Source organism: Martes martes (genome assembly GCF_963455335.1).
Source record: "Martes martes genome assembly, chromosome: 8".
NCBI lineage: Eukaryota > Metazoa > Chordata > Mammalia > Carnivora > Mustelidae > Martes > Martes martes.
Genome location: NC_137895.1, coordinates 68,833,138 through 68,860,096, shown reverse-complemented (window position 1 = coordinate 68,860,096; position 26,959 = coordinate 68,833,138). Strand labels below are relative to the sequence as shown.

Genomic DNA, 26,959 nt, shown 5'->3' with positions numbered 1-26,959 from the left:
TGAAATTGTTTCACCTAGAAAAAAAGTTGCTTTTAAAAATAAAGATAATTTTTTAAACAAAATTCAGAGTTAATCTGGCATTAATTTTTGTCAGAACACAGTAAATGAATAACTGAGAATTCCTATTTGCTTTCTAAATATCCTTTGCTTTAATGAAAACTTTCTCCAAAATTAAATGTATCTTTCTTTAAAAAAATTCTACCAAAAGGGGGTGGGGGATGGGGTGGCTGGGTGACAGACACTGGGGAGGATATGTGTTGTGGTGAGAGCTGTGAACTGTCTTAAGACTGATGAATCACAGACCTATATCCCTGAAACAAATAATATATGTTAATAAAAAATTTTTTTTTAAAAATTCTACCAAAATAGAATTCTTCAAATACAATAAAACTTAATCTAGAAACACATGACGTAATACTCTTCAAAACACTTCTAAAATAGGAAATCAGTATTTGTTCCCCTGTTCTTTGACCTTATAAATATAACAGTTAAAAAAAAATCCCTACATTTCTGGAATGCTTAATGTAAGATGTGCTGAGCTGAAGAGAAATATTCAATGTGGAAAGAAACCAAGTAATACCATGGACAGTGGATTAAAAAATGCTGCCCTTTCATATCCTTGAGAACATTCACCAAATAAACATTGTTTTATTTTCTATATTAGCATAACGGAAAGAAAAATTAAGTTACATTAAATGATGTAACAGTTACACAATCAGGTATGTACATTTATGAATGTTCTTGCCTTCCAACCCGCAGAATGATGTTAACAGAATATATGTCAGCAAATTATAATTAAATTATCTGATATAGTTTACAGGGAATAGATTCATATTTATTAAAATTTTACTTACCTGTCTTGTCTTTGCTGATGTTTCAATAAAAGGAATTCCATAACTTCTTGCTAAGTCCTGAGCCTGTTTTGTGTCTACTGTTCTAGAAGGCAAATCACATTTATTTCCTACTAGGACCATAGGAACATCTTCAGAGTCTTTAACTCTTTTTATTTGTTCTCTGGGGAGAAAGAAAAAGTTATAGCAGAGATATTAGTTAACAAAATATATCTTTCAAAAATTGTCCATAATTCCGTCTTCTAAAATATGGCTGTAAGAAGACATTTAATGTAATTCCTAGTTTCCAACCACACCAAATTTTCCTTGCTTCTCCTTCTATTATGTCTCTTAAAAGATAAAATACCAAAAAATATGGTAAAACTACAATATAATAGGTCCATCTGCAGGTAGGTCACAATGATAAAACAGGAAATATTGAAAAAATTCTAGGCTAAAAATATGCTGTGCCTAATTTTTAAAACTGTAATCTTAGAAACATATACTATGTTATTAAATGTACATGTATAGAATTAAAGATGTTTTTTACAAAAACATGGATTACAACACTGACATAATTTTCATATGTTTCTTAAAAAAAAGAGCACCAAGTGGGAAGATTCTGATTTCTAGGTGGGTAACGCTGACATTATTATAGTTTATTCTGTTAAAAGTCCTTCTACATGTTGATTTTTTTCAATAAGATGTGCATAAACTCTGGGGCACCTGGGTGGCTCAGTGGGTTAAAGCCTCTGCCTTCAGCTCAGGTCATGATCCCGGGGTCCTGGGATCGAGCCCCGCATCCGGCTCTCTGCTCAGCAAGAAGCCTGCTTCCCTTCCTCTCTCTCTGCCTGCCTCTCTGTCTACTTGTGATCTCTGTCTGTCAAATAAATAAATAAAAATCTTAAAAAAAAAAAGTGCATAAACTCTAAATTTGGGGTAAAATTATATTATTTCACAATTTTAGGTGAATTTCAAAAATACAGCATGGAATAAAAGGTAGGCAATAGAGTCAGAACTGGTCCAAATTCCCAGTTTCTCTACTTAATAGCTAAGAAAACTTCATAGCTTAACATACTGACACCGATTTACTATTCTACAAGAATACTGTCACCTATTCAAATTTCTTTTTCTCTATTACTAGACTACAAAGAAAATGGGCTATAAGAAATGTATTAGAATATTACACCTCTTAACAAGGCTAACTCACTGTTATAGAACATAGCTAATGAATGGGATATTTAATAGCACTTTTTTGAAAACTGTAAACCATCAAAGACATAGAATATAAAATTATATTTAATACTATTAATGATTTTAAAAGTCAATTTTATGCAGATTTGCCTGATTCTTCACAAACTGTAACTGTTCTAATATTTCAGTCTTTTTCACAACTTCAGAGATTGTTCTTCTTAACTATCTAAAGCCAATGTTTATCCAGTTCCAAGAAATTCTACACTATACCCGATTATTTTTAAGGATATCTGAGTGGTACCTACCTCCATTACCTTTTCATATTTTTGTTGATGGTTTTCATTTTTATGATGGCTCTAGCTTAAAGCATTGTGACCCTAGTGTACAGTGGTTAAGAGCACAGGTTTTGAAGTCAAACAAGCCTAGATTTCAATTCTAGCACCACTATCTATGCTACCTGTAACAAATTACTCAACTGCTCTAATCCTCGAGAACTTTATTTGTAAAACAGGGATATATTACCTACCTCATTATTATTTTAAAATTCAGATTAGATCATTTATGCATGGTAGTCAGCAAAGACATAATAAATGAAAGATGTAATTACTCCTCAATGTCATTTTATTATATTCAATTTAAACCCACCTATAATGGTGAATATCTTCAAATGACTTAGTATTATTTATGGCAAATACACAAAGAAAGCCCTCCCCAGTCCTCATGTACTGGTCCCTCATTGCACTGTACTCCTCTTGACCTGCTGTGTCGAGAATATCCAAGAGACAGGTTTCTCCATCAATTACTACTTGTTTCCTGTAGGAATCCTGAGAAGGGAGAAACAGTCGGGATTATTATGGTGCACCTTTTATTTTTAAAAAGGTGTTACATGCAAACCAACAACAAAAAGACAACCCAATTCAAAACTGGGTAAAGGACCTGAACAGATTCCTCCAAAGAAGATACACAAATGGCTATTACACACATGAAAAGATGCTCAACACATCATTAGGGAAATGCAAATCAAAACCACAAGAAGCTACCATTTCACACCCATTAGGATGGTTGTTATTATTAAAAATAAAAAAATTAAAAAAGAAGGAAGACAAGTGTTAGCAAGGATGTGGACAGACTGGAAACTTTATACATTGCTGGTAGGAATGTAAAATGATACAGCCATTGTAAACAACCATTTGGCAGTTCCTCGAAAAGTTAAATATAGAATTCCCATATAATCCAGCAATTCTGTTCCTACATATATAACCAAAAGATTTGAAAGCAGGAAGTCAGATACTTATATATAAATGTTCACTGCAGCATTTTTTGGAATAGCCAAAATGTAGAATGTATATATATTATACATATATAATATATATACACACACATATACACAGTGGAATATTATTCAGCCATAAAAAGGAATGAAATTCTATATGTGTCATAACATGGAAGAACATTCCAAACGTTATGCCAGAAACACAAAAAAGCCAAATATCTATAATTCCACTTATGTGAGGTACCTCAAACAGGTAAAATCATGGAGACAAAAATGTAGAATAGAGGTTACCTGGGACTGGGAGAGAGGGGATCTGCGAGCTATTGTTTAATGGACACAGGGTTTCAGTTTGGGATGATGGAAAGGTTTTGGAAATAGGGCTACTGGTTGTTCAACATTGTGAATTTACTTAATGCCACTGAATTATACACTTAAGAATGGCTGCAATGATATATAAGATACATAAGATAAATGTATATATCTTACAATTTAAAAAAAGGTTTACAAGAAAGTGTTATGCAAAAAAAAAAAAAAATGATGCAAGTGCTCATATTATTAACAAAAAGACCCAAATGCTCTATGAAAGAAAATAATTACTCCAAAAATGGGATAGCTCTAGCAACTCTATTATTCAGGATGATTTAGAATGACAAGAAAAATCAATTTACAAATAGTTGTCATGCATCTATTTTACTTACAGTCAGAAGAGTATGTAAGAGAAAGGTTGATACTGAGCATTTTAATGTCCTTATCCATTTCTGAAATCCTGGGAACAATATCTAACAGCCAGGGAGATACTATGATAACTCTAGAGGGCATGATTGTTTTAACTGCAAATTCTATGAGGCCTCTCTAAAAGGGGGAGCAAGAAGGGAGAAAGAGATGGATATCTTAAACAGACTGTGCAACTCTAAGACTGAATAAAAGGAAACGGAGTGGGTAACATTATAGAATCTTAAAATGAAAATCTGATTTTCCTCTGACGTTTAATTAATACTTACACCTAGAAGTCTTCATGTACTTTCTGCCAAAATAGGACTCAAAAAATAAGGAAAAGGGATGGTGTAATGTGAAGTCATGGAATAAAAGGCAGGGCTGAAAATGGATATAAAGTGTAAACCAAGGACACTTCCTTATTGTTCTACATGTGGGCTGTAGTATTAAGTGCCCTTAGTTCATGAATTACCGTATAGACCACTCTATCATTAAGAAAAAAGAATGGCCATTAAAAATCACGTTTTTGGGGGTGCCTGTGTGGCTCAGTCATTAGGCATCTGCCTTCGGTTCAGGCTCGTCCCAGGGTCCTGGGATTGAGCCCCGTATTGGGCTCCCTGCTCAGTGGGAAGCCTGCTTTTCCCTCCCCCTGCTCGTGTTCCCTCCCTCACTGTGTCTCTCTGTGTCAAATAAATACATATCTTTTAAAAATTAAAAATAAATAAAAAATGATGTTTTTGGTAAAATATCTGAAAAATCTTTACAACAGAACACAAAGATTTATATGTAGCATGATCCCAAATATACACATGTATCTATACAAATGTATCAGTACATATACTTAAGAACTGGTGGTATATACATCAAAATGTTAAAAGGGAAAGTTTTTGGTAGATAGTTAATTGTAAGTAACTTATCTCTTGCTTATCTTTTTATTTTTTGGGTACTCGATGCTATATTAAACATACTCCTTTCTATGAATTTTAATTTTTAAAAGTGTGAAAAACTACCATATTAGACTATGATCTCATGCTTACCTTTTAAAGTAAACTAAATTTCCCAAACTGTCTATAAAAGAAGGATATCTACTTATTTTCTAAAAAGAAGCTTTCTACTGAAGATTTGAACATTTGATTGGCATTTTATTTATTTTTTTAAGATTTCATCTTTTAATTGTTTATTAACATATAATGTATTATTAAGCGCAAGGGTACAGGTCTGTGAATAGCCAGGTTTACACACTTCACAGCACTCACCATAGCATATACCTTCCCCAATATCCATAACCCAACCACCCTCTCCCTACCCCACTCCCCCCAAGCAACCCTCACTTTGTTTTGTGAGATTGAGTCTCTTATGGTTTGTCTCCCTCCCGATCCCATCTTGTTTCATTTTTTCCTTCCCTACCCCCCAAAACCCCCGCTTTGCCTCTCAACTTCCTCATATCAGGGAGATCATATGATAATTGTCTTTCTCTGATTGACTTATTTTGCTCAGCATAATATCCTCTAGTTCCATCCACATCATCCCAAACGGCAAGATAGTATTCCACTGTATATATATACCACATCTTCTTTATCCATTCATCTGTTGATGGACATCTAGGTTCTTGATTGGCATTTTATTATTTTAACCTATTCCCTTAACTACTTGAAAGAACTCCTATATATTATAAATTGAAAACCAGGGGTGCCTGGGAGGGTCAGTTGTTAGGTGTCTGCCTTCGGCTGAGGTCATTATCCCAGGGTCCTGGGATAAAGCCACGCTTTGGGCTCCCTGCTCCACGGGAGGCCTGCTTCTCCCTCTCCCACTCCCACTGCTTATGTTCCCTCTCTTGCTGTCTATCTCTGTCAAATAAATAAAAATCTTAAAAAAAGAAAAGAAAAGAAAACCAGTGTTTTTGAAGTATGATGAAAGAGCAGGAATTGAGAGCAAAGTACAGTGTCTTAGAGTCAATCCATTCATTACCCAGGTGTGGCTATGGACCAAAGATTTTCTTTACCTATTGCTGTTGCCTCACATTCTTCACTTACCAATGCTAACTTAAGTTAACCTTATAGTTGTTAGTTTTCTTAGTTTTTACATCTAAGATTTTCTTCCATCAATGAAATTAAAGACCATTCTTTCTGGAGCCCAGGGATTACTTACCATCTACCCACATATAATACCTCCAAGATGTACCTCAATGAATCCCCACGTTGTGTTTCAAAAGTATATAATGTGGAATATTAGTATTTTTTGTGTGTATTTCATAACATGTTTCCATGAAGGAACTGAGAAACTGGGAAAACAGTCCCTATTGACCAGTACATTACATTCCCATTATCTTTTCCCTTCTAAACTCTAAAAAAAAATTGCCAGCAAAGTTCTGAGTAACACACTCAGTTACTGAAAAAAAGCAATCTAAACCTAAGAGCAATAAGTAGAATATCCTGATTAGAAATAACAGATTTGGGTTAAAAATTCAGTATTTCCAAAGTGAATTCTAACTAGAGTCATCCTTAGAAGTACAATCACCGAGCCACATAAAAAGGCAGTGCAACTTGGTAAAAGCTTAAGAACAATGTATTAAATGGCACAGTATAATTTGAAAAGGACAGGTGTGGTGACAAAACAGAAAGCAAGCACAACAAAAATGACATACAAAGATTTTGTTCTAACTTCTGGTTAGCCATAAGAAAGAAGTAGATAGAAAAAAAAGAAAGAAAGAAAAGAAGTAAATGAAGTTGGGGAGCCTAGGTGGCTCAGTGGGTTAAGCCTCTGCCTTCGGCTCAGGTCATGATCTCAGGGTTCTGGGATCGAGTAGCGCATAGGACTCTCTGCTCAGCAGGGAGCCTGCTTCCCCCTTTCTCTCTGCCTGCCTCTCTGCCTACTTGTGATCTCTCTCTGTCTCTGTGAAATAAGTAAATAAAAATCTTAAAAAAAAAAAAAAAAGAATTAAATGGAAGTAGAAAAAATTTAGAACAATGTAGACTCCTTCCCAGGATTAGAGTCTAAATAAAGGTTTAGCAAACTACTGGCCACAGGCCAAATCCTGCCCACCTGTTTTTACATGGCCCACAAACTAAAAATAGTTTTGGGGCTTTTAAATCAACATTAAAAAAAAAATAAATAAGGCAAAGATTATGTGATGAAGACCTTTACAGAAAATGTGGTCCTCTGCAGAAAAGCTTGGCAGCCCCTGCTCTAAGCTAATAACTTTTCACAAATCTGAAGTAATCTCAATACGTTATTCTTTTTATACTTAAAAAAAAAATCACCACTTTGAGAAAGTACAGATTATCAAAACCCAGCCAATTCAAATACACATAGATTCTATAATGAAACTAGGTAAGAATGAATCAAGAAAAGGTCAAGACATTATTATTATTTTTCTTAAAGTAAGCTCTATGCCCAGTGTAGGGCTCCAACTCAGGACCCTGAGATCAACAGTCCCATGTTCTACCAAACTGAGCCAGCCAGGAGTCCCAACACATTTCATTTCTAATTAGTATTATCTCCAGCCTTTCAAACAGAATGAACTTTTAGATCGGGTACAGAGGTTATTTAACATCCTTTGCAAAAAAGGCTAAAGCCACTTAAATTAATTCAGTATAACATTATTAGAAGGGAAGTTATTCCATGTATTTTCCTTTACTCCTGGCTAAAGTGCTGTTTTCTAATTTGCTGAAGTGGTTAAAAACAACAACAACAACAAAACCCAACAACTTTTCTAAAAGAAATATACCATGCTGGCAAAACTTAATCATGATAGAGCACAAACATTTCTGGTGATATAATGAACAGGCATAATCCTTCTGAAAAGCAATCACAGTATTTATCAAGAACCATACAAATGTTCATAGCCTTAGACACTGTAATGCTACTTCTGGTAACCGATGCTGAGGAAACATGGTTTATCTTTTTTTAAAAGGATAGTTATAACAGAGATATACTAAACATGGCATCCTAAAATGTCTTACAAAGAAAAAATTACATAGGCATTTAATAGTGACCCACAATCTTGTGCTATTTATCTGTTTTCAAAATACACTTCACATCCAAGCATCCACCACCACCATCACCCTCATCCATGACAACTGTTTTGTCTCATGCAATTTCTTATAAGTGCTTACAACAGAGATCCCCATTATTACTCTTATGATATGTTCTCCACAGAGCAGCTAGTGACTGTTTTTAAACGCTGGTTAGACCATGTCACTTGCTTGCTTTAAGTCTTCTAATAACATCCCTTCCTTTCTAAAAATAAAATCCAAAGAACTTACCAGTCTTCTTCAGCACCTCTGTATTTCCTTCACAAAATGTATTATAATCTGTACCTACGGTTTAAGCGTATACCCCCTACTATGCTGTGAACTCCCTGATAGCTGGGCTCACATCTGCTCTGCTCACTGTACACCCTATGTGTAAAGTCCTGAATACCATAGGCAACCGGTACTGTCTGATGAATAAATGAATGAACCTATTCAACATAAATATATGCATACAGTACAACACAGACTTACAAAAATAAGCACAAGTTTAAGATATTATAAATGATATTAAAACAATGAAGATGTAAATTTTAAAATGATAATATATTGAGTATTTAAACAAACGTATTCAAGCAAGTTTTATAGAATATGAAGCCTTTAATGTAGAAATATAAAAACAAGAAAATTTTAAAAACATTTTTGGGAAGAAAGAGAGTAAGACTACAGAGAACACAGGGGCTTTCAACTGTATTAAATTTTTATCTGGAAAAAGAAAAAGGATCTACACCAAATATGGCAGAATGTGAAGATACGAAAAAGCTGTTTGGTGCATACATGATGTTCATTATACTAATTTCCTATACGACATTAATGTACCAATTTCGTCACCACTCACTAACAATAATTTTATATTTTTATTTTTCTTTAAATTTTGTCAACTTATTAAGCTAAGAATTCTTATTATTTTAATATCCATTTCTTTGAGGACTAGTAATGTTACTTTTTTTTCTGTATTTCCACATTTATTCCCACCACCTGGAATTTTTGTCTTCTTTTCACTGACCTATATAACTTTTTAAAGTGTTTTCCACTTTATTAAAACACCTTTAAGGGGGGGCACCTGTTGGCTCAGTCAGAAGAGCATGTGACTCTTGATCTTGGGGTCATGAGTTCAAGCCTCACATTAGGTTGGAGATTACTAAAAAAGTAAATTAACTGAAAAAAAAAAAAAAACCCACACCTTTAAGTATTGTTTTATATGAAGAAACTTAACTAGACGCATTAAAGAATTTGAAAATGAAGACTAAATCATTCAAGATGAGATAAACTTGTTGACCAGGACATCACTTTGTCAATTTTCTATTACAATTTATAGTAACCAAGTTACTTAAGAATGTTCATCTTTTAACACTCAATTTAGTTTTTCAACTCAGGCAGTGAAACCCTGATGTGGGAAGATACTACAGTAAACAACAAAAATAGTTTGTCAGATGCTGTAATAGGCATATTACAAGCATCATCCCATTTAATCTCCATCTTCATGCTGCTGATTCCATCAGATACTCTTGTAAATATGAATAGGACTGCTGAAAATGTCCGCTAATGTATTATTTGAGGATTTACTTTTGAGATGTTTGTTAGGTTTTCTTAACGCATTAAGTGCCAAAAGTACTTTTCATTGTACTGCTAAATATAAATAACACCTATAGGGAAAAATGAGAAACTTTTACTCTCTTAATGCTCAAGTATCTTGTTACTCTTCCAAAAAATTATTTGAATCCATCATAGAATGGTATGTTCCTTCCACACTACTGGTTGTAAGCCATCAAAGGATATTGTAGACAGCTAGTTTTCAAAGACAGCTAGAATCATGTATAACAGCCAGGTATGTTAGAATTATAGGAGGAAAGAAACACGGACTTTGGGAGATCTAAACCCAAGCTTATTATTAGTTCATTCCCACGTACTCAGTCCATTCTTCCTTGCATCTTAGGGATACTTACTATACCTCTACTAGCTGTTATATACTATGCCAAGAGTTATAAAGTTTTTGACCTCAAAGAACTAGGTCTGGAAGAAGAGATATCATATACAAATAATTAAAATATAATGAAATAAATGCAACACCACATGCAGGACAAAATACAATGGTAGCTAACAGGAAGGAGAGATCAACTTTGCTTATAAGAGTTCAGAAACACAGCAAGGAGAGGGCCACTCCAGGCAATAAGGAGCAAAAAGAATGCATAAAAACATGAAGCATATGTTGAGTACATGGAACCAAGAAGTTCGGTAAAACTTTAACTTAGAGGGATTTTAGGTAAGTAGAAGTGAAACCGGACAATCAAGCAGAAGTCAGCTTACGGAGGGTCTTGTATGCCACATTAAGGAATTTGGAACTTCATCTTATACTAAATTACATTTTTAAGTAGGAAGGAAACATCAGATTTACCAGATTCACTGTTAGTATTATGAAAAATTACAGAAAGGGAGCAGGCTGGAGGCTGCAAGATGAGTTAGGAAGCTATTACAAGAAATGACAGATCCTGAAGGCAGCAACAGCAGTACACAGGGAGAGAACATTAGCTTAGAGAAATACTTATTGGGTAAAATTGGCAGAACTACCTCATATATTGCTGGTGGGAATGTAAATATTGCAAACACTGTGAAAGAGTCTGAGAGCTGCTCAAGAAGTTAAACATAAAGATACCACATGACTTAGCAATTCTATTTCTAGGTATATACCCAAGAGAATTGAAAATATATGTTCACACAAAAAAGTATACACAAATGTTTACAGCAACATTATTCAGAATAGCCCAAAAGACGAGACAATCTAAATGCCCGTGAACTGACTGATAAACTCAGTAAGGTATTATCCATATGACAGAATATTATTCAACCATAAAAAGGAATGAAGCATTGAACTATGCGATAGCGAGGATGAACCTTGAAAACATTATCCTACATGGAAGAAGCCAGACACAGACTATAGGATTCCAGTTATATGAAATTTGCAGAATAGGCAAATCCACAGAGACATTACACAGTCATTACCAAGAGCTGGCAAAAGGGACTAGGGAGTGACTGCTTATGGGTATGGGGCTTCTTTTCGAGGTGACAAAAACGTTACGATTGTATAACTTCATGGGTATATTAAAAATCATTAACTGTCTATTTTTAAAGGATGAATTTGATGCTATATGAATTATATCTCAGTTTTTTTAATGGTAGTTTACTGATTGGGCATAGGGACAGAAGGGGAAGAGTAGAGGAAAAGATGAGTTCAATTTGGGGTATGTCGAATTCCACGTTTAGGATTGTTCCGGTGGCCATGACCTGGAAGCAGCTTGCTATACAGATCTCATGCTCAGGACCGAAATCTAGGCTAAAGATATACTCCTGAATCTTCAATCTATGGGCAGCCACAGAACTCCTCTTACTTGTGGTATAAGTGCAGGCAAACTACTTAATGTGTCATGTACTCTAAGGCATTGTTCCTTCAGTGATAAAAGCTGGTAAAAAATACCAGACAGGATTCTGTCTACAGGTTAGTATTAAAGACTATGAAAATCCTTTATAAAAGTCCTATAACAAGTTAACTGTATGATTTTATATATTACATTGCACATGCCATTACAGGCCAAAAAGTTTAGGAGCCAGGCCACGGGCTACTATGAACTCTATGGCAACAGTAGTATCCTGTCTTCGTAAGATTATTGAACAACTACACTTGGACTACTTTTTGCAAAATCAGTCACCATATTTCAAAATAAACATAATGGCGCTGGACAAGCTCCAGGGAAGGAGAGCTAAAGCTCTGAAGATTACAAAGGATCTCTGTTTTAATTAGGCAGCAAGGGTGTTAAAAGAGCTTGTTCTCATGACAGAAGTTTTGATTAAGATATTCATTAATAATAAAAATAAAGAAAAAAATTTTTTTAAATTTCTTTACTAAATGAAGAATACTTTAAATTACGAGAATGTTGAATCTCTGCCTAAGACTACTTGCAAGTGGGGCACCTGGGTGGCTCAGTTGGTTAAGCATCTGCTTTCAGCTCAGGTCATGGTCCTGGAATCAGCCCTGCATCTGGCTCCTTGCACGGTAGGGGGCCTGCTTCTCCCTCTCCCTCTGCCTGTTGCTCCCCCTGCTTGTGCGCGCACGCGCTCGCTCTCTCTCTGTCAAATAAATAAATAAAATCTTAAAAAAAAAAAAAAAAAGACTACTTGGAAGAGATAAAACTGGTTCAAAAATCTGAATAAACTCAAGGAAAATTTGCATAACAGATTTTGAAAATAAAGATATACTAAGCATGCATCTGTAACCACTGAAGTCATGTGGCATTCTGCCATAAATTATCACTTGATGCCAAGGTCAGAATGTGAGGCAGGATCGAGTATGGATCCAATCTTAATAATTACAGATGCCAATAGAATCTTCATGTTTTGCATTATATTTCTCTCAGCTCTTCTTTAATTGGCCAAATACCAAATTCTTTATCCAAGATACCTCTGCATTGTTCAATCTGTTGAGGCTTTAAAAAGGAGGAAGAAAGTAAATATGAAGCAATCTAATGGTAGATAATATGTTAGGGACTTTTCTCCCTCAAAAATGAGTACTTACTTTTCCCTCCCAAAACGTATACTTTTTTAAAAACCAAAAACTCATTTTTGTTTTTTTTTAAACCAAAAAACTCATTTTTAAAAACCAAAAACTACAGAGAATGAGTCTGACTAAACTAACATATTTTATGTACATATTCACAGTTTTTATATAAACAGAATCACACTCTACACAATGTACTATGATGCAGCTTCACTTCACAATGGGTATTTTTCAATGTTAGTACAGATAGATCTACCTAATCTTTTTGACAAGTATATAATTTGTATAGATATACTATAATTTACTTTACCCACTGGTAGCCATGTGGATTATTTCCATTTTCAAAAATCATAAACAACACTGCAAGAAACATTCCTATGTATTACATATCTTAAACATTTGTCCAATGGAATCCTTGGGATAAATTCCTAGAAGTAAAACTACTTGGTCAAAGAACATGCAGTTTACATTCTGATACATATTGCCAAACTGAACTCCAGAAATTCTCTAAGAAGGTACACTTCCACTACCTCATAAAGAGTATACTTGCCTACATACCCTTCCCAGCCAGCACCCCTATCATTATAATCTTAGCCAGTATCTAAGTGCAAATCTTTACTGTTTTGAACTTGCATTTCTGTACTAATGAAGTATCTTTTATATGTTTGTACGTCATTTGTTTTATTTATTTTTGATGGACAGGTTGTCTATTTATATCCTTAGCCTCTTTTTTATTTCATTTGGATGTTTGCTTTTTTCTAACTTATATATGAGAGCTTCCTGATGGATATATGATACAAATACTTTCCCCAAGTTTCCCTGTATTTTTGTTAATAATGTCTTAATTGTCATGTACCCAAGGAGCTCAATCTTTTCCTAGGTGTTTTCCTAAGTGGTTTACGAATATTTTGAAAATGGAAAGGATCTCCACTTTTGTCAGTGGAGAAAAATGTTTAATCCCAATTCCACAAATATGGAAGCTAACCTAATGTTAATTCACTTAATCTGTATTACTTAAGATAATACTTCAAGAACCAGGACTGAAGACTGACATCATTTTATTTCAACAGCTGTCTGATTTTTAACAATGAAATGTATATAAGGTAGAACTAGGGTTCCCACCATGGGAGAAAAAGATAATGGGGGACGGTGAGGAAGAAGAAACTCACAAATTTTAAATAAAATACATTTCTCAGTTCTGTCCATTGAAAAGGGTCTAAAAGCAGGGACACCCCAGCAGCAATAAGCATATCTAACATCTAGGTCTCTTTTTTTTTCTTTTAAGTAATCACACCCACAGAGGCAGCCAGGTACCCCTCTAATATCTGGGTCTTAATTTCTAAATACCATTCCCCACTAAAAGGAACTGAGACTCCTTGGACAAATGGCTGAATCCCAGGTGAAGATAGGGAAAGTACAATATGAACCTGGAACACACTGTGCCAGAAAATAAGAAAGAGCTCAGAATCTGATGGAGACAGGTCAAAAGGATACAGAGGCTAGTTTGAAAGGGATTCACTGGCCATATCAAAAACAAATCTGAGGGGCGCCTGGGTGGCTCAGTGGGTTGTCTCTGCCTTCAGCTCAGGTCATGATCTCAGGGTCCTGGGATCGAGCCCTGCATCGGGAATCTCTGCTTAGCAGGGAGCCTGCTTCCCCCTCCCTCTCTGCCTGCCTCTCTGCCTACTTGTGATCTCTCTGTCAAATAAATACATAAAATCTTTTAAAAAAAAATCTGAGGGGCGCCTGGGTGGCTCAGTGGGTTAAAGCCTCTGCCTTTGGCTCAGGTCATGATCCCAGGGTCCTGGGATCAACCCCCGCATCGGGCTCTCTGCTCCGTGGGGAGCCTGCTTCCTCCTCTCTCTCTGCCTGCCTCTCTGACTACTTGTGATCTCTGTCTGTCAAATAAACAAATAAAATCTTAAAAAAAAAAAAAATCTGAGATCAAAAAGTAAAAAAACCACAGTAATAGACTTGGATATGTTAAAAAAAAAAAAAAAAAGAATCCATGTGTCCACACTAATACAAATAAGAAAAAAACAAATAAGGAGAGAGAAGAGAAAAGAGAGCCCTTATTTATGGTAGATATCAACTAATACATGTGGAAGTAATGACAGGGCTATAAGATGACCTACCATTCTGCAACTACTATTGTAGTAATTTATTCTGGTAAGAATTATCAGTGGATGCTACATCCCACTGAGTGCAAGTACGTGGGAGAAGAGAATAGTTAGAGTCTCAAAACATCTCCCCACCGGGTACGTACTAAAGAAAAAGAAGGTATCTTTACGTCAAGAGAAAGGTGATAGATATCACCTTAGCCAAATAATCAATGTAACCTGTTTTAGGGTAACAGGTATTCACAGTACTACTTTTCACTACTTTTCCATAGACTGCAAATTTTCAAAATAAGAAGCTAAAAAACTACCTAAGATAAGCACTGTGTCCCTACTTAATTCTCTCAAATATTTTATTTTTACGACCCATTTCTAATTTTATTAAGATTACAATAATGTAACTATTCCAAAAAACTGACTCACTCTGTGACAAGACAGTTAAAGGAGATGCAAGAAATTGAATGCCCCCTCCAAAGCACAAAGCCTCCAAATTACATTAAATAGAATTAGGGTCATTGTCTAAAAGCACTGCTCTTCAAAAACCATCTAAGGGCAGTAAGCTTCATGAAGGCAGTGCAATCTGGTCCCTTTTGCTCCTCAATGTATCTCCAGCCCCTAGGAAGCCTGTATGGTACAGAGTGGACACCGATTAATTATTAGAGAATTAAGGAATTAGTCGTGTTGTTAAAACCAGAATTTTGGGGTGCCTGGGTGGCTCAGTGGGTTAAGCTGCTGCCTTTGGCTCAGGTCATGATCTCAGGGTCCTGGGATTGAGCCCCGCATCGGGCTTTCTGCTCAGCAGGGAGCCTGCTTTCCTCTCTCTCTCTCTCTCTCTCTGCCTGCCTCTCTGCCTACTTGTGATCTCTCTCTGTCAAATAAATAAATAAAATCTTTAAAAAAAAAAGTATTAAAAAAAAACCCAGAATCCTTAGAGATGCTAAATCATAAAAACATTTTTTCCTTTCACTTATTTCCGCTACCAACTTTCATTTCTATGTTTGTAAAGCTTTGTATTTATAAAAATCCAAGTAAGACTAAAACATGTTGGATAATTTTTAACATTCAGGTCTAAATAAGCACTTATTATTATTAAGTACATACTTACTTTTAGATTGACCTAAATACAGGGCCTGAATTTTGTGTTACTTTATTCTAAAAATCAGGTGTTCACGACTCTTCTACAGTACTATATAAAAAAATCTACACAATGTTAACTGTCACAATTTGCCACTTTCCCATAGGCCCTTTCCTAACACCCCATGTAGCACATCAGGCTTTGAGCTCTATAGCATAGCTCCTATGTACATGTAAAGAAATTCAGAGTCAAAGTGTCACTTTTTATTCCTCAAAGTAATCTCAATCAGGGTTAACAACCGAACCACCCTATTTTCTCCTTCACTGCCACATTTCCTTTCTTAGTTAAAAATATTCACCTACCTATTTAATTAGTTAGTCCTAACTAGTCCACACAGGAATCTTAATATAAGCAGAGAATAAAACTGACACTTTAGATTTTTTAAAATTTATATAATTTAAGTCAGACTTAAATAAAACTTACACATTTATAAATTGATTATACCCACAGTTTAAATAGGAAAACACCCAAACCTGGTATTTCATTATTTATTATAAAAGCAAATAAAGTGACCAGTAGAGGGCACTCACTTGAAGGAGGGGGGGGGGAGCTGGCCAAAGCCTTGAGAAATGCATTTACAATATTACTGTGTACCTTATTTTAAAAACGATGTTTTAACAGAAGGCTAGAATAAGCTCATACAACATACTATTAATTTAGAAAAGGTAAAGTTTAAATCTGTGCTGTGTTAAGAGTATCTGGCATAAGCCTTATTCAGAGACTTGAAGTTGACAGATGTTTAAAGCTTTATATAACACAGAGGAGGGTCTCAGCCTCAGCACTACTGCCATCTGAGGCCATCTCATTGGTTGTGGAAGCGGTCTTGTGTACTACGGGCAGTTTAACAGCATCTCTGCCTCCACAGATGCCAGTAGCAGGCCCCCTTTACAAGCTGTAACAACCAAAAATATCTCTAGATATTGCTAAATGTCCCCTGGGAAGCAAAGCGACCGACCCCTCATTGATAACTACTGGTACATAAGCATAAAACCAGAAAAATAACGGCTTTCAACATTATACAATGCTTTTCTCACACCATTCTTTAAGACTTAATATTACAAATGTTCTAGCTATTACACCTTATTCAGGAAGTAAAATAAATTCCATAATTAACATGAAAAAGTAAAAAGATAGAGAAACTGATAAATCTTGAATAAATACTCCACAGCTCAGAGCAATAAAGATGGAGCAAATCAATCCAATCAAGAATCCATCATCCTTACTGAGTAGGAAACTCACTGAAGAAGGGCATAATACTTAGACTGAATTATAAGTGTCACATTAACAGAAGCATGCAAATGTCAATGGATTGGAGCCTGAAAAAAAATACATCTTTCTGTATCTCTTTTTACTAGCATATTAAATCTAGTAGATACACAATATCTATTTCCTAATCGATCAGATGACCATTCTGATCTCCATGTCTGTAACTATTTGTATTTTTTTAAAACAAGATTTTTCTCCTTCTGCCAAATTTTATCTTGGAAAACACATTTCAGAGAATGTGTTTTAATAACAAGTGATCTCTAAACTATAAAAGCATATATTATTTCTAGCCTGGTATTGTGCTTGGAGATTACTTTGACTTTTTAATATTCTTGCACCATGAACAACGTACTTCACTATCTCTGGAACTCTTTGGTGAACTTCACAAAAGATAAAAGTAAAATGTTTCAAAACAGAAGTTGATTATCATGTGCACAGCCTCAAATATAAGCATGCTCCATCTATGCATCACAACTGTTTAATTTTATATCATATCTCTGCTATTAAGATGCTACTGCAGAAGAAGATAAGTTCAAATTTTGGTATATCGATAAATCTGAATCAGCCTCCATTATTAAATATCTTCCTAGCTTAAAGATTAATTTCCCATTTCTAAAGTTGTATATACAAGGTGGAAATTCCCCTTAACTTGGTCTCAGAAAACTTAAAAGTCCACTATTTACTAGCTAAGTATCCTCAGGCAAGTTACAACCTCTCAGAGACCATTTTTATCCATAAAATGAAAGAAAAAATGACCACCTTCCTTATCTATATCCTAGGGTAAATCTTTATAAATTCTAAACCACTAGAAATGATATTCTTTAATTTTTTTTTAAAAATTCCTTCCCATTTGTTTTAGTGCAGGAAAACTGATGAGAATTCCAAATGTGCAGCCTATGTGCTCCCTCATTTTCTCTCTGACCTACATTATTCACCAATCAAAACCTAATAGCAGTAGTGATATCCCCACATCTCCTTTTTAAACTCTTTATAAAAACATCAAGTCAACATTTTTGCTTAACCACTGTTTATTTAAAATAAGCTACTAAATTATCTTGTCTTTCTTGTAGTTGAACTATACCATGAATTTAATGTGTCAGTTCCCTGAGACTCACTATAATTTGGAAGACAAGAGATGATCTCTGACAGCTTTTCCCAGATGGCTGCACTAGTGAGGGAATGTCAAAGTTTCAAAGTTCACAGGTAACCGATGCTTCCCCCCAGAGTCAAGTCTTCAGGTCTGGCAGAAATCATAATCAGAGCTAGGGGTTTGAATTTATACTTTTTCTACCTTCACTCAAAATAAAGGATTAACTTTTTGGCTTTATTTTAGACCCACATTGTACTTTAGCAAGTTGGACAGAAAGACTTCCTAACATGTTTGATCACATTATCTCCTATAGCACACAGGAAACCGAGTGTAATGGAATCCCTCGGACTTTCAAAGAAATGGAGAGCACTTCTGCTAAAAGCACCTTCCAAAATCCCAAGAAAACTTCCGCGTTTAACCTGAATTCTATTAAAACTTCCTTTTACTTCTGATTTAAATGGATTATGCCAAGTAACCTTGGTTTTTGAATTGGGTGAACTATTTAATCCTCCTCAAAGGGGAAAAAAAAACATCATACAGCACTGAACTGACTGGCCAAGAGAAAATATAGAAGACTATTGTACAGGTGGTCCACTTCAGTTAGACTCTTCCCCTTTACTCATGCCAAATAAAAGCTGGCTAGGTTTAAATCAAATCTTTGCAAATAAGTGTTATTTCTTCTTTTTCCTGCAGTACCAAAATATTTGATATTTCCTTATGAAGCTGTTTACTCAATCCTCAAAGTTCTAATTGCATAAATATCTTGCCATGGCCACCAGTGCCCTCAGAATCTACTTCAATGCAGTCAAAGTATTCTTGAAAACATCATACAGCATTGTCCCTTAACAAGGCATCTTAACTTGTTTTAGATTCCACAAAGAGAGACTCAGAGAAAGTTCTCGGAAATTTTTCAGAGCTGATTAAAAAAAATGATATGATCTGCAGATCCAAAATAAAAACTAAGGGATTAGGACTGCTTAACCTGGGGTAACGAAGTCTAAGAAATAATCTAACAACATAAGTCTATTTCAAAGACAGGTGCTGTATTTATTTCTATCTCCACTGATGTTACAGTTATTATGGATATTCAGATTATGTATAAAATACGTTCATAATTACATTCTAGAAGTGAGTTAACAAGGACAGTGATGTGCCATCCCCTCCTGCAGGTCTTTAGGATTAAATAAATCCTTATCTGCTTGAGATAATTTAAGTATAGTGCTGCCAGAAGGCAGCAGAAAATATTATGTGACCACTCAAGGTCTCTTGCAGGCCTTTATTCTATCATTTTGCTGCTGGCCTTTACTTTGGCAATTTTTTATGAAATTAAAAAAGTTTAAAAATTATTCATTAATCAATCTGTAATAAAAGAAATTCTAACATTTGAGTAAATTAAAAGAGGGCTGCAAAGCAAAGGTAAGGACTGATAGTGGTACTGTTATATACCACCTGACATAGATAGAGATAAAAATACACAAAGAATGAGATTTTAAAATGTATCAAGTAGCTGTAGGTTCTCCCCTACTTCAATGTGAAGAGAAAACAGGAAAATGCAACTAATTAAATGTTAAAAAAAAACAAACAAAAAAAAACCAACCACCAAATGGTTACATTTTACTGGTACAATTCAACTATAACTTATGAATGTGACATTAAAATAGCAAACAAACAAACAAGCAACAACTATAAGACCATTTTTTAAAATGACTGTCTAGGTAAGATGTGAATTTACATTTTTACCCTCTCACAAAACTCTGAAATACAATAAAAAAACACATATACTAACAGAACGAAGTTATACATCTTAATACTCTAGTGAGAATAAGGGCTATCTGTATCTCTAGTTGCATATATAACTTCAGAATAAAGCCAAGGGACCCAAGTACATTTCAGAGAACTTAGTAAAATCATCTTCAGTATAATTGCTTGTAACAAGTAGTCGTAAAAAATGATCAGAGAAACCTTTTTGTACCCAGAGAATGGGCCTGCACAAATCAATATGCATAATATTAAAATAAAATTTACCTCTATTGTAGGATCATACTCATCCACAAAGTGATTCTGAATTAGCTGTATCGTCAAGGCACTCTTGCCTACGCCACCAGCTCCAACTACCACAAGTTTATATTCAGTCATTTTCAGCAGGCCTTATAATAAAAATAATGAAAATGTGACTAAATTAGAACATGTGGTTAATATAAATTAGAACATGAAATTAATATAACCCACTCTATCAAAACCTTTTAACACAAATTCACCTTTACACAAAAAAATTACTCCAAAATGCTTCACAAAATTCAGTGATGAAAACTTCAGTTGACTACAGATGAGTATTGTAATGAACTGCATTTCGTTTACAAACTCCCCCATCAACGTTTGAGAAAAATGCATTCAGAGTACAAAGTTCTTTTATCGTATATTCAGGTTGTTCTATCTAAACAGCCAGTCTGCTGCTCTGTAGCAGTTAATGGCTCTCAGAGGAACATGCCATGACTTCACTCAGTACAAGTGTCTATACCCTGTGGACACACCCACACAAAACTTGTTGACAGCTACCTCTACAGTATTCCTAGTTGACTCTGGCCCCTAAGAGTTACAAGTGGATATGCTGAGTGCCTTTGTCAGAACCAAAAGCTATAGAAAACTTTTTAAAAGCATCATCACAGTAGTTCTCCTGCAGTTAACAAGAGTTAGATGGGGGTGAAGAGAAGACTGTCAAATAAAGCTGGACTATGTAGTGGGGAAATAAAAATTGAGACACCAAAGCAGATTTGATAACATTTCAATCTGTAAAATATCTGCTGGGGAAAATAAAGGTGTATAAAAACTAAGAGAATTTTAAGAATTTTGAACTATTCAGTATGGATGATTTCATCATCTGTCACACTATGTAATCCTATGTTAGTGCTGAAAAAAACACTTTGCACCAAAAAAATATAATTATATAAAATTTAAAGATATGCACTGCTTTTAATGAGAGGGATTTTGAAAAGCAGTAACTGAATACTTCTTAGTGACTTACTCTCTGCTTCTTGTAGTCTCTCAACAACTGCAATAAATACTGGCAACTTGTAAGGTTGACTGCTCAAGACAAAATATTTTTTAATCAGCTGTTTCAAATGTTTTGAAAGAAAGTGATTTTTTAAATTTTACCTTCTTTCCCCCAATAACCACATTACTAAACATAAGAACTGAACTGCACAAAGAATGGCAGTAAGTGCATGATAATTACAGGATAAGTTATTCTAAATTAATGAATGTGCAAATATAAACACTACAGTGCATGCAGTTTCCTATTAACTGAAGACCAAGAATTATCCAAATAGCATCCCCCCCCGACCCAAAGAAAGGTAATATGGTTTTCCAAACGATAATATACTAACCATTATCTCCTTACACTATTCCTGAGTCTTCTCACAAAGAACAGGCTAGACAACTGTCCTATCAAAGACTATTACATTACAGCCCCCTGGCCTATTCTGTGCCACCTAGCCTTATTTGCCAGGCCACCTTGGGAGTCTCTCCAAGCATGTACCTTATCCTGATTGCTCCCACCTTTTATTCCAAATAGAGGCCACAGGAAATGGGGAACAATGAGGAGAATCACACCAAAATGTACTCTGGCTCCCTGCCTATCCCATCCCCTAAAACAATTTGGGGAGCCTAGAACAGTAGTTATCAAACTATGGTCCAGGAATCCAGCAGCATTCCTAAAACTTTTGGGGGATCCAAGAGGCCAAAATCAATAATACTAATAATACCATTACTACAGCAATGTTATTTACCCTTTCCACTCTTATTGGTTAACAAGTGTAGAGTTTTCCAGATGTGATCACAATAGAGTGAACACAGAAGCAGATATGCAGATGTCTTCTATTAAGCAATATAGTTAAAGAGATTAGCAAAAATGTGAAACAAAGCCACTATTCTCACTAATTTTTGTTTTGAAAAACAAGTTTTCATTAAAACGCTATTATGTTATCAAGTAATAGGCTTATTTCTATTTTTAAATGAATTAATCAATTTTTTAAATTCTCAGTTTTAATTTGTATTATGGTACATACTGACATATCCCATATAGGGATCTTCAATAATTTTCAAGAGTATAAGGTGTCCTTGCAACTATAAAGTTTGCTAGCCCAAGAGATACTGTGGACAGATATGAGATTACAGCTTAACTGTGTGAGTTCTGAGACACACACACCTTCTGGTCTACCTGTTTATGCAGCTGTTGTTTCTGGGGAAAAAAAAAAAAATCCCTGAATTGGATTTTATAAACCAACTAATATTTAAATCCACTGAAGAGAACTGGGTTCCCAAGGAGTCTTACTGAAGATCATAGACCAGAAAGAGCTCCCTCACCCAAAGCTAAAATAGCTATGGAGGGGTAAAGTGGGACTAGAACCCAACATACCGTTAAGGGAAAATGAAAGCCACTTTTGTCGTAAAACTGAATTATCCTCTCATCTATGGTCTCTTGAAATCAGGTATGCCTGTCCATGGCTACAGTATCAAAGTAAATAATAATGGTATCAACCATATTTGATGTCTACAGTCTATCTCATGGTCCAGTCAGCATCTTGGACCTTAGTCACCTAAGAGTGACATCACTCATATGGTTGATTCTGAGATGATGATTGTGAACAGAATTTTTCCCTTTGTAATTTCTTTGTAATTTTTTTCCATTACAAACATAACATGAATATTTTAAGAAAATGCTTTTCTGTTTTAACCCTTATTTTGATAAATGTCAAAATTTAAGAAGGCTAGCTTAGGACTTCAGCTAAAGCATGCACATGCTTAGGAGTATTTCAAGCAGTTGGCTGGAAGACTGCTACAATGAACTCCTCTTGCTAGTCAGTTTGAAAAAATGTTTAAATGCTATTTAGGAGTACTGTAATAACTCTTGGGATAGGAGGGTCAAATTTGTAAGGATAAAGGTAACAGACAAGAGACAGGGGAAAGGACAGGAACAGGCAAATTAAACTTTAAGCACAATTTTAGCTATTGCTGTCTACACTCAACTAGCAAGGAAAAAGCCCTGCTTCGGCTCTGCGGGTTTTCCGTGTGTGTTTTAACTTGACAAAGCAAAACAGACCTTCTGGGATTAACTTTTTCCTTTTCACTAAGTCATAGGCTTTACGTTGTAGGGTGTTGGCCACCTGTTCTTCCACCACCATCTCTACCTCCACCTCCTCCTTTGTGGCCACAGCAATGTCACAGCCCATACATGGGGGAGGGGAGCAGTCAGGAACTCGGCTGCAGATGCATTTTTTCCAAACACAATAACCACAAACAGTGGTCTCTAAGCACTTTCCTAGCCTCTTCCAAAGCGTGACCTCTCCTATTACTCGTATACCCCCCCTACACACTGAAAAGGACCACTACCCGTCCAGTCGCGCTCGAGGGAGAAGTTTATACCTTCGTCCTAGGGATGCTAGATGCAGCAGAGAAGGCAGTAACCGAGGCAGCCGAGGGCTGGGAAGGGAGGAAGAGGTGCGGGAGCGAAGGGAGAGAGAGAAAAGAGAGAGAGAGAGAGAGAGAACGACGAGGGGGAGGGGAGATTGGAGCGCATCGGGAGTAACCTCCACCGCACCCCACCGCCCAGAGGGGCAGCCCGCCCAGCCCGCGAGTTTCTCCCCGGCCGCCTCCAGCCGAGGCTCTCGGGGAGGAGGAAGGAAGGGGTTCCCCGTCCAGGAAGCAGCACAAGCGGCGGCCGCCTCTAGCCTCACCCTCCTCAGCCCCGCACCGCCCATTCCTCATTCCCCTCGTCGCCGCGTCCCCGCGCCTCCCCCTGCAGACACCCCCACCCGGTCCGCTCGCCCGCAGGGGCTCAGCGCCCGCACCCCCTCCCCGCCCCTCCGGGGACCCCTAATTCATTCAGTCGCCGCCGGCCCCGCCCGGCGCCGGCGAGGAGGGTCGGGACCGGGGCAGGGGCCCAGGAGGGGTGGTCCGCTCCGTACCTCTCTCCCGCACCTGGGAGCCGCCGAGCCTCTGGCCCCCGCCTCCGCCTTCAGTGCCTGCGCCGCGCTCGCTCCCAGTCCGAAATGGCGGGGGCCGGGAGTACTGGCCGGGCAGCCGCCACCGCCGCCGCCGCCACCGCCGCCGCCGCTGTGCCTCCGCCGCCGCGGCCGCCGCCTAGGGAAATCGAGCTCCGAGCACACTGATGAGTTCGGGGCCGGGCGGCCGCAGAGGGCAGAGTTATCGATGCGCGCGGCGCTCGATTATTCTCCAGACCGGCGTGCGGGGAGGGAGCGGCTGAGGGCGGTGTGGGAAGAGGGACGAGAGCAAGCCTGCGAGCGCCGCCGGGGAGAAGGAGGGGGCCGGGCTGGGCCAGCGGAGGAGGCGCGGGGGCCGGGCTGGCTGGGGAACCGGGTGGCGGGCGGCGAAGAGTGGGGGAGCCGGGCCGGCGGAGCGGTGGGGGGAGGGTCTGGGCGGCGCCTCGGCGGGGCGGGGAGGAGGGACCGCGGGACCCACGCGGCGGCCCGCCTCCGGACTCTCGCCGCAGAGCCCAGCCCGCGGCCGCAGACTCGCACCCCGGCCGCGGGGCGCTGGGCTGCGCGCACGCCAGGGACTCCGGGAGCGACCCTGCCGCACCCCCTCCCGCTCTCCTGAGAGAAGCCGCGGGAAATCCGCCGCCCTTCGGGGTCCGCTGCACTCGTGCACGCTCATTTACTGTCATTTACTGCAAGTAAATAAACAGCAGTCACCAAATGTGGGAGGCGACTTCGGTGACTTAGGGAGACGTCGGGCAGAGAGTTCCCCACCCAGGGGCTTTCTGACCACGGCTTGGTGATTACCAGCCTTAACGCTCTGGGGGCTGGGAACGTAGCCCCAAGCCCAAACAGCCGCGACACAGGCTTTCATCATTAATCTCAACGGGGAGGAGTTCTGTCTTGTTGTTTTTTGTTGTTGTGTTTATGGATGTTTTGAAGTCATCGCAGGTCATTCTAAAGAGCGACCTCAAATGTACCTATTGCCCATGAGGGCACAAACGGAAGATAAACTGTGTTTAAGTAGAAGTGCCCTTGATAGTTTAGACCTGAGGAGAATCACTCAAACATTAATTAGAAGACTGAGATTAATCAGTTAACGTTCAGGGAGTTAACACGTCTAACAACAGAACAATTAAAACTGCTAGCATAACCCAGAGTCTGATAAACTACCTAGAGAAGTAAATTGTTTGGGTGTTTTCAAGGTTGAGGCCTGGGAGACCAGCATCTGCATCTAATAGAGCTACCTGAGTGTTTCCGGTTCTGTGTCTCTAGTCCACATGGTAAAATACAATAAAACGATTATTTTAAATCCCAACTAATAATCCCAACTATTATTTAAATCCCAAACGATTATATTAAATCCGAACTATGTCACTTAACACAGTCCCTAAAACAATGGTCACCCTTTTCTTCCTACCCCTTAGGTGGGCTGTCACCTGCAAGACTTATTCTGGTCTTTCTCTGCTAGCACCTGGTACCAAGTGGAAGAGACAGAAAAGAGGAAGTGGAAGACAGGGAAGGGAAAAGAATGTCCCTACTCTGTGTCAAGTAGTTGCTAAATCTTTTGAACATATCATCTTATTTAATCATCACAACAACCTTAGGACGAATACTTTTCAATACTTTACAGATGAGGAAACAAATTTAGAGAGGTGAAAAGTTGGGCCCAAGTTCACCCTGCTGAATTGAAGGATCCATGTCAGATCATGTTCACTCCTCTGCTCCCAGCTCTAGAGGTTCCCATCCTGCCTGTGGCTCCCATCCCACTTAGTGAAAAAGCAAAAATCTCCAAGACCTATGGCCTTAGATTATGTAACACCCCTCACCCCTTTTGTCTCTGAACTCTATCCTATTACCTCTTTCCTCACTTAAACACACACACACACACACACAGGTTCCTGGCTGTTCTTGAAAATGCCAGGCAGGCTTCTTGTGGGGGAATTTGCACTTGCTGCCTCTAACAGAACATATGTCCACTACATAGTCATAAATCTTCCTGACACTTACAAATCTTATAGGAGACTTAGAAACCTCTCCTTCCAAGGAGTTATTCCCAAAGGATCATCTTTGATACTGTATCTATCCCTCCCCCTGCCCCCACCAAATCCTCTCTTCCTGTTTTATTTTTTCCAAAACACCATTTTCTAATATGCTATATAACTTAATTTATTGTGCTTTCTTGTCTTTCTCCCACCAGAATATTAAGCTCCAGGAGGGCAGGGATTTTTGTCTATTACTGCTATGTTTCCAGTGTCTACAACACAATAAGCACTTAATAAATATTTATGGAATGTTGAATGAAGTTATGTACCCTCTCTCTGAACTCTGTGACTCTAAATCCTTGCTTAGAGTGCCTTAACCTCTCAGTAATCTGTTTTTACTTTCTTTCAAAATCTGCCTTTAAACTCACCCAGGTCACCTTCTGATAAACCACACCCTGTGGAGTCAAGGAAAGTGTCTGCACATAATGGACACAATGAGTTTTTGTTAAATGAATGAATTTGCACTTATTTGGATGTTGCTTTGTAGTCACTCTTAAATATAAACTACAGATTTATTTTGTCCAACTTCTAGTACATGATAAGCTCTTGTTCTCTTTGACAGCTGCTAATACAATGTTCTCCCTGTAGTTGGTGCTCCATAAATCTTACAAGGACTATAATAAAGAGGAGAGGAGAGCTTTATATAGCACTTTTATGCTGATTGTTAAAATTCTGGCATTAGCAGAAACCTAATCCATCTCCATGGTCTCAATTATCATCTG

The 26,959-nt window shown here is 37.5% G+C and overlaps 1 protein-coding gene across 2 annotated transcripts in view; it reads right to left on the bottom strand.

Annotated features, from left to right (window-relative positions):
• The window catches only part of KRAS (KRAS proto-oncogene, GTPase), a 37,116-nt gene extending 12,783 nt beyond the window's left edge, over positions 1-24,333 (bottom strand). The window contains exons 1-5 of one of the 2 annotated variants that reach the window (XM_080810695.1): positions 24,267-24,326; positions 24,163-24,193; positions 20,225-20,346; positions 2,670-2,848; positions 855-1,014 (exon numbers count right to left, since the gene is read on the bottom strand). In XM_080810695.1, coding sequence (XP_080666821.1) covers positions 855-1,014; positions 2,670-2,848; positions 20,225-20,335 — 450 coding nt within the window. In that variant the 5' untranslated portion in view covers positions 20,336-20,346; positions 24,163-24,193; positions 24,267-24,326. Of the gene's footprint in view, positions 1-854; positions 1,015-2,669; positions 2,849-20,224; positions 20,347-24,162 lie in introns of both variants that reach the window. The other variant, XM_080810696.1, reaches the window with a different exon arrangement.
• Positions 24,334-26,959: the final 2,626 nt, after the last annotated feature.